General features: G+C 42.4%; 1 protein-coding gene across 1 annotated transcript in view; it reads left to right on the forward strand.

Moving 5' to 3' along the window:
* The window catches only part of arhgap21a (Rho GTPase activating protein 21a), a gene marked incomplete at its 3' end in the record, with an annotated part of 70,673 nt that extends 62,518 nt beyond the window's left edge, over positions 1-8,155 (forward strand). Inside the window, exons 8-22 of the mRNA XM_071541836.1 lie at positions 459-605; positions 739-811; positions 1,137-1,173; positions 2,037-2,156; positions 2,566-2,865; positions 3,697-3,761; positions 3,912-4,060; positions 4,539-4,681; positions 5,291-5,449; positions 5,851-5,929; positions 6,071-6,144; positions 6,238-6,327; positions 6,882-7,007; positions 7,128-7,169; positions 8,017-8,155. Coding sequence (XP_071397937.1) covers positions 459-605; positions 739-811; positions 1,137-1,173; positions 2,037-2,156; positions 2,566-2,865; positions 3,697-3,761; positions 3,912-4,060; positions 4,539-4,681; positions 5,291-5,449; positions 5,851-5,929; positions 6,071-6,144; positions 6,238-6,327; positions 6,882-7,007; positions 7,128-7,169; positions 8,017-8,155 — 1,743 coding nt within the window. The remainder of the gene's footprint in view (positions 1-458; positions 606-738; positions 812-1,136; positions 1,174-2,036; positions 2,157-2,565; positions 2,866-3,696; positions 3,762-3,911; positions 4,061-4,538; positions 4,682-5,290; positions 5,450-5,850; positions 5,930-6,070; positions 6,145-6,237; positions 6,328-6,881; positions 7,008-7,127; positions 7,170-8,016) is intronic.
* Positions 8,156-8,915: the final 760 nt, after the last annotated feature.

The raw sequence follows: 8,915 nt of genomic DNA on the forward strand, positions 1-8,915 counted from the left end.
TCTCCTCATTTGTTTTTAGGGCTTGCCGTCTTGTTGATATTGCATGATATCAGAGGCAGTGACGTGGCGTCGTCTGTGAATGATGTAATGATAGCTCACTTTCCTTCCTGTGTGTGTGTGTGTGTGTGTGTGTGTTGAAAAGTAAAGGTGTGCTTTTGGTTATCTGAATGGAAACGCCCATCGACTCTCTGACTGCGTCTCTGTCTGCATCATTTCGTGGGACTTTCCTTCGCCTCATGCGTCCTTATCATAGCGTTTTATTGCTGTCTGGCTGTGCATTTATTCAAGCTGAGATAGCAGAGATGAATTAGACATTGTCACCGTCGGATGAGTTGGCCAGGATACAATATGATATTACCTGCCAGACAGTCATCCTGGCCTACTATCATCTTCTCGTCAAAAAGTTCAGTGTGTTCTCGTTCGGCATTGTAACTGAATTCCTCTCTTTCCGTTTTTAGACGAACCGTCCAGTCCCAGTATTGACCAGGACAGCACACACATTCTTGCCTCTGCTGTGATATCTGGAACGCCCATCATCACCACCATCCCACCCAGCCCCACCTCGCCAGCCCCCTTCATGCGACGCCAGCTGTCACATGACCAAGGTACGAGCATGTCAAGACAGCACAGTAGATCTGACGTTAATTCCTGTGTTTGAATTGCATGTAATGGACAATCGCGAATAACTGTCTGACCCTCTCTTAATAGATTCTCTCCGTCTCACAATTATTGAGTCAGATTCTGGTACCAAAACAGAGCGGTCAAAGTCTTATGATGAGGGGCTGGATAACTACCGGGAAGAAGGCAGAGGGTGAGTTCTACTTACAGGAGTTTCACAAACAGGAATGAAAAAAAAAATTGGGGGTAAAAAATCATTGCCCAAAGTTCATTATTCATGATCTCTAAAATATAGCTAATCCAGTCTGTTAAAAAGTGACCTACTGTCCCTTAAAAAGTACCAGAATTAGTTATAATTTTGTGCAATTAATTAATTGTTCCCCTTTTCAGATGGTGGATATCTCATTTTGGAATAAAACTCTTCAATTCTGTTTGAAGTACTGTCTGGTCCTTGCACTTTGCTTTTACTCATCTCAGATAATTTGTTAAATATCATATTTTTTTTCTCTCACATTCAGGAGGTCTTTAATACCGGGTCTGAAGGGTCTTAAGAAGGTGAGTCCAGTCTACATCATACCAAACAGGAGTTGGTTTCTCAGCTCAGTAGCGCCTGTCCTTACCTGCCACACGTCATTGGTTTATCTGCATTTCCTGCCCGGAGGTTTGGCAGCTCATTGATTCACACCCAGAAGATAAAACTCCTCTGAAAGGCTCCTATTGAAGTGGAATATATTATGGAAAATAGGAGCAACTATAAAAGCAATATCTTATAAAGGCTTTTCAGTAAACACTTGATTCGCCTGGTGGTTAAAACCGCAGCCGCTGGAGTCACATGTGCCCCAGTTAGCTTGTTTCTCTCTCAGCTCTGCTACTCTTTTAGGGAGTAGACACCTATTTGTGTGTATTTATTTAAACCTTTATTTATCCAGGGAAATTTGCTCTTTTGCAGCAACAACTTTCCGTTCATACAGTTCCACACATTTACACCTGGTAGCTGCCCAGTATAACCACAACTTTATATTGCTCATTACTATATTACTCATTCACTTTGCCCACCCAGATTTTCCCACCTGGTCTGGGTGTTTGAACCAGCAAAACTGCTTCTTTAGTCTCCAGGCCACCATTGCCTCCAATATTATCATTTCTTTGACACTAGAAAGACCAAGCTGTCATCAATCAATTGTTTTGAGTTTTAGAATTATCTTGGCTTTTAAAATGTTCCTCTATGACTTTTCCTAGAGCCACTTCCAAACCAGTGTTATTAGATTTTCAAAATCACACAAGGAAAAAGTGGCTATAATTCTGTTTACACCCAACTGATGGTGTCTTGGTTTTCTCTTAGACCTCCAAAATCCATTAGCCTTTGTAGTGTTCAAAAAATATTTTAAGCTTTATGTTGTTTTGTCACTTGATCACAGGCTGTGGACAGGTCATCAGAAGATTCAGGGTCCAGGAGAGACTCTTCATCGGACGTCTTCTGTGACGCCACCAAGGAGGGTTTGCTGCATTTCAAACAGTTCAACACAGACAAGAGCAAGGTGTGTACTGACTCTACACACACACACACCTATCACCCTCACATCTGTGAACTGATACATTCACACACACGTTGACATGTAACACATCTACACACCTGCACACAAGGGGTCAAAGCATTACATGACCTATGACATGGTTTGTAAACAGTAGCGAGATTGATAAGGGATGCCCTTGTTTTCAGAGTGTATCCACTTACCTTTGTATAACTGACTTCTTTGACTAGTTTGAACTCTTGGCTCCCTCTGACCTCATTGTGTCTGACCCTTTCATATTTTCCTCGAGGCAGGAATTATGCCTCAAGATAGCAACAATAGGCATGTTTCTGACATGACTGCAAAAAGATTACAGTTTAATTCCTTCCATTTTACTTTGCCAAAACCATCTCTTCCTCACCACCTCTCTCTGCAGCGTGTCGGAGGCGGTATGCGTCCGTGGAAACAGATGTACGCAGTGTTGAGAGGCCACACCCTCTGCCTGTATAAAGACAAAAAGGAGGGACAGGCCCATGCCAACTGCCAAGCGGTGGACGAGCCCCTGCCAATCAGCATCAAGGCCTGTCTGATCGACATCTCCTACAGCGACACGAAGCGTAAGAATGTGCTGCGGCTCACAACGTCGGACTGCGAGTATCTGTTCCAGGCCGAGGACCGAGAAGACATGCTGGCCTGGATCAGGGTCATACAGGAGAAAAGCAACCTGGATGAGGAGGTGAGGACCAAGTATTCACACCGATGAGACAGTGATCAATTATTGCGCACAGAAAGGCAGTGATACACAGGCAAGGCAAGTTTATTTATATAGGACATTTCGTACACAAAAGCAATTCAAAGTGCTTTACACAACGTATATAAAGACATAAGATGAGAAATAAAGAATTAAAATGCATAAAAAGAGATAATAAGAATGAATAAATAAAGAATTAAAATGCATAAAAAGAGAATAAAGATCAAGTTGCATAGGCAGTGCAGAACAAAAAGGTTTTGAGTCTAGTTTTAAAAGTGGCCAAAGTAGGAGCGCAACCTTTTTGTCAATTTTTTGTGTGTGTCTCACTTTGTTGCCTCTTGCTGGGAAGGTTTCCCATCTACACTTGCAAAAAAAAGAAACTAACATTATTGGGCATATATTGAGGACATACTGTATATTGGGCACTTAATGCTAGCTGCTGCAAGGTTCAACTACGGTAATAGAATATGGGTCACGCAACACAACAAGTATAATACAATATACTTTACATTATGCTCCTTACTCCGCTGTGTCTTAAAATAGGCTGACACCACCGCAGGTCTTCCCCCACTAGAAATCCAAGCCCCTCTTTCCCCTCTTTTGAGTCCCTAACCACACTACGTCTTTCCTATGGCATTCCACTGGACTTACCTATGTCACCTGATAGCAGCAGGTTATATAAAGGTCTGTTAGTGTATGGCCTGTTAGAGTGGGGGGAGGGTCGGCTGATGAGTTAACCATCATCTTTGTGTGTCCTCTGTCCTTTCTGTTCTCTTCCCCCTTTCCTTCCCTCCTTTTTTTTTATTCTGATTTTAGAACGCAGCCTTTACCAGCCGTGACCTCATCAGCCGGAAGATCAAGGAGTACAACACCTTGATGAGGTAAGCAGGGAGGGGAAGAGGAAAGAGAAGGGAAGGAGAGAAGGAGGGGAAGGTCTTCACACTTTTGGAGAACGTCACAGCGCTGCACGGTTAGATCCGATCGGATGCCTGTCGAGGAAGCTCATCTTTTTGTTTGCGTGTCTCACTCAGCCCGACAGGCAGCAAGACGGAGCCGTCGCCCAAACCGTCACGCCAGTCCCTAAGCATCAGGCAGACGCTGCTGGGAGGGAAAGGAGAGACCAAAGCAACGAGTCCGCACTCACCCAAACCCGAGCAGGAGAGGAAGAACATGCACAAAGGTAGGAGACGATCCTCAGATGCAACACTCTTTCTCTATGGGAGACTCTGATATTTCCTGAGCTTAAGATAAGAAGGTGGAGTGCAGTTTTGAGATATTGAGCATCAAAGATTCAACATACCAGCTTGCAAAACTGTTATGTACTTTCTATCTTTGTAAATATTTAACCCCAAAAGGTTTCTTCAAAAAGCAAAATAACACCACACAATTGTAAAGTAATATTCAAAGATCATGAATATGTGGATAACTAAATTTTGATAACAAAAAAGGCAGATAGAACCTTATAATTCCAAGCTTAAGATGTATTTCTTCTAAGCACTATGAATGTCTTCCACCATGGAAACAATTTTACTTGGTATTTACTCTGAGCCTAAAAGTTTGCATCATATCTTCAGCCAAGAATTTCAAATACACAATACTGATTCATTCTCTTCAGAATTTTTGCGTTTTTCTCATGGTATGTTTCACTCTGCTCCCAGATGACACCAGCCCGCCCAAGGACAAGGGAACGTGGAGGAAGGGAATCCCGGGGCTGATGAGGAAACCCTTCGAGAAGAAGCCGTCTCCTGGAGTCACGTTTGGCGTGAGACTGGATGACTGTCCTCCTGCACAGAACAACAGGGTAGGACTCACAACCTCATGAGTGCAGTTAAACCACTTCTACCTGCATGCATCATTACAAACACTTTTCGCAGCCAAGCTTTGTTCAAACCCACAGAACTTTATTTTAGATTCTAGTCAAGACCCCAAGGTTTCCAAAGATACCAAATATGTCATGCTGAATTACAGGGAAATGTGTATAAAATGGTGCACAAACATTCCTTTTTTGTAATGGTGCAACCATAAAAAAAAATGGCACATTGGGTTTGAATATTTCACTCAATATGAGCAGCTATAGCTTCAATGAAGCGTTGGAACGAGCAGATGCAGAATATATTATGCATGTGACATTGTTGTACAGTATGGAAACTTTGAAGCTATTTAAGAGGAGATTTAAGGGGAAATGTAAGGGTGCAAGGTTAATTTTACACAATAGTAAAACAAAATTCATACATTAAGCACTGCATGATTGTTGTTGGTTGGAGTATGCTTCCTTTGTGGATTTTGACCACTCTATTCCAGTTGTGAGATTTTGTTGAGTTTTTGCTCTTGAATAGGCCTTTCTGCTCAACGTGGTGGCATACTGTATGTCCAAAAGCCTAAATTGTCCCTTTATCTATGTGTGTTGTAGTTTGTGCCTCTGATTGTGGAGGTTTGCTGTAAGCTGGTGGAGGAGAGGGGGCTGGAGTACACCGGCATCTACAGAGTCCCGGGAAACAACGCAGCCATCTCCAACATGCAAGAGGAGCTCAATAACAAGGGCATGAATGACATCGATATCCAGGACGATGTGAGTGCTACTCGATCGATCCTCTGTGGCCTTATTTTCGCTCCCTGTGGAGTCACACATCGGGATAAATATAACTGTGCGCAGGACTGAAAGACATTTTGACATTCTCCATACATTTATTTAGCATTCTGTAAATATTTTTGTACATTTATATTACATTTTAGGCATTTAGCTGATGCTTTTATCCAGAGAGACTTACACTGAATGCAACAGTAGAATAAGCGTAGGTCTTTAGATCACCAACATTACAAATAACTAATAGTATGGAGTGCAGTGGTCAGAGCTACAGTGTTGTGACAATGGATGTGAACCCAGAATTATTATGCATGGTGGAGAAATTTCCACTTTGCTCTCATTTGCTGCATAATTTCCCATCTTACCTAAAATCTCCCATTTGACAGAAATGGAGGGACCTGAATGTGATCAGTAGTTTACTGAAGTCCTTCTTCCGTAAGCTTCCAGAGCCTTTGTTCACCAATGGTAAGTCACTTTTTTTCCTTGCCAGATCATAGCAAAGTGTCTGTGTGCCATCTAGTGGTTGAAAATGAGAATTACAACCTAGTAAAACGCTGACATTTGTTGCTTCCAGTCTGTGTCTTCATTGTCCATTTCTCCCTGCAGATAAGTATGCAGACTTCATAGAGGCCAACAGAATAGAAGACCCAGTGGAGAGACTCAAAGTGCTCAAGAGGCTGGTGGGTTGCTTTGAAAATTAATTCTTGTGTTGGTCCACCTCTGTTTCCTCTGCTGTAGTATCATGTCAGCATGTTCTCTCTGTTTCCTTACAGCTTCATGAGTTGCCAAGTCATCATTATGAGACTCTCAAGTTCCTCTCAGCTCATCTGAAAACTGTGGCTGAAAACTCTGAGAAGAATAAGGTATGTGACCTAGTGGTTTTATTCCATTATTCCTAAAGATCCAGTCCAATAAATTCAACTCAGGCAGGAAAAGTTTGATATAGATCTCTAACACAAAAAGCATCATTTTATTCAGTTCATTCATTCATCCAATATCCAGTGTTGGATATTCGACACCCAGCAGCAATGGAGGCATGGAGATTTTGGCTAGTTTGGCAAGTAGCTGGCTGGCTAATTGTCTGACAGACTATGGGACACCTGATTAACTATGTATACTGTTGACCAATCAGAGCTTTCATTAACCCCTGGGTGTAGGTGACATCATTTACACCAGGAAGTAGACAGGAGTTCTAAAGTTCTAAAGTTTGATTCTGTTGACAACCAGACAGAGAGTTTTTCAAATATTGTTAGTCAAATTTCCACAGTGCTGACAGTTATAATAATTTGGGTAACTTTACATTAACAGGTCCTATGTTAAATTATGCCATAAAGGGTTAGGATTAGGGTTAAGGTTAGGGAACTTTTTTTGGTATTGAAAATTGTTTTAAGTACTATTCTGTGTGTGTTTGTGTTAGATGGAGCCAAGGAACCTGGCCATCGTGTTCGGTCCCACTCTGGTGCGCACTTCAGAGGACAACATGACCCACATGGTGACACACATGCCAGACCAGTACAAGATAGTGGAGACACTCATTCAAAATGTGAGCCCCACATCTTTAGGTGTCCTCTGCATGGCCTTTCCTGAGTATTAAACCAGATTCCAACATGTAAAGCATAACAATTAATTTCTTCTTTTTTTTTTCTTCTTCCTCTTCTTCTAGTATGACTGGTTTTTCACTGAGGATGGCAACGGAGAGCCAGTGGTGGGTACAGACATCACTGCCATACAATTCTCTTCTTCTGTCTTACCCTTGTCTGAAAAAGTCTCTATTACAACAAAAAGGAGGATCAAAATATATGCTATGTTTCTTCAGGGTATCATAAGAAGTGCCGTGTTGTTTAAACCTGTACTGTATATAGGCTCATAAACTGGATACATTAACAAGTTAACAGATATCTTAAATGTCCTTTTGTTGTTTCTGATATTATGTCAAAGTGGAAGTGATAAAGGCCCAGTTTCAATAAAGGTTTGTGCAGGAAAGAGCAGGTGCTACATCACCAAAATGACCAAATCAGCATGCCCTGCTATTCACTAATCGTGCATAATGAATGGACAGCTGGCCTAATAGCGCAGGTCAAAAAATAAAGCCTTTTTGGGCCTGTCAGCAACATGCATATGTAAATTATATGTAAATCTCTTTATTTTGCCCACACAGTAGTTATTTGTAAATGAGGCCATGCAAATCAAGATTGCTGCCAATTCACTGACACTTCACAACACCAAGTCACCCAGATTTTTGTAGTGCATTTAAAGTCCTTTCAACGGCGGTGTGAAGACTTTTTGACCATTCAGAGTGGCTGCTATTGTTGCTGCAAGACACAGGCATCACCGCCAGCAAGTCAGGAAAGCAAAGGAGAGGGTTTTCCATCCTAGAATATCAGTCAGTTTACAGACCAGCCTGGATAGATTATTCTTAAAACTGAAGCACACAGTTTGCATTTGCTTTTGTTGATGAAAGGGCTCTTAGCTTAAGAAACCGACGTGCAAAAAAGCATACAAATTGTCCTCACAATGCAATCTGAGTAAATCTGGTCCTTCTTTCATTCCAGACGGTGTCCCAGGAAGAGAGTGCGGTGGAGTCTCAGCCTGTCCCCAACATCGACCACCTGCTCACCAACATCGGCCGTACCGGCGCTTCGCAGGGTGAAGTATCAGGTAACGCGCTCCCTGTGGCAGGGCAACTCTGTGGTGGGTCAACCTTTCTATACCCTTCCGCTGCTGAGCACTGCTGTCATGGAGGGACCGGTGTCCGACAGGCTCACTGCTCCACAACTGTGATGTGCTGTATGACTGTTAGATCCAGTAACAAATGTTGATGGATAACGCTGCTTCCTCCCTAGAGTGAGCTTCCCTTGCTTCTTTGGCTGTTGCCATTAGATAGAAATGTCTATGGCTAACCATGAACTCAAAAGGCCCGTGTGGGTTTGAGTGGGCAAATTATTTCTATCACTCCTCCATTGGGTCAATCTGTGACATGAATGGAGAAGGGATGGAATAAATTGTCGCGCTTCTTCATTTGCTTTAAATGAGATCTCCCTTCCTTTGTATTTGTTAGTCTTGTAGAGTGTAATTCTCTCTCTGTCTTTAGAACAGGCACTAAGAGTCTTAGATCTCATTTTCTTTCTTTAATCATCCCTCTGCCCCTTAATACCTTGTTTTGGTCAAACTCCACTACTGGGCTGTGTGTTCTCTCTGAATATTTACCCTCTTTTTTCCTCCCCCTTTCCTTGATCCTGCCTACTGTTGCACTAACACGGCATGTTCTTTCCCAAAGACGTCAAAAGTAGATGTTTTTACAGTGAAAGGCGACCTCTGATTCCTCTGTCTCTAGTGAGGCTCTGTCGGGTGTCCTAAAGGCTTTCCCAGCATTCACACATACTGATCTTGACACAGGCCAAGTGGGAGGAGTCTATCACACCATGATGACACTGATGGACTCTATAATGTC

This window comes from Centroberyx affinis, unplaced genomic scaffold, assembly GCF_046629955.1.
Source record: "Centroberyx affinis isolate AG114_WGS23_722 - 3 ecotype Tasmania unplaced genomic scaffold, CSIRO-AGI_Caff_v1 ptg003958l_1, whole genome shotgun sequence".
In the NCBI taxonomy this organism is placed as follows: Eukaryota; Metazoa; Chordata; class Actinopteri; order Beryciformes; family Berycidae; genus Centroberyx; species Centroberyx affinis.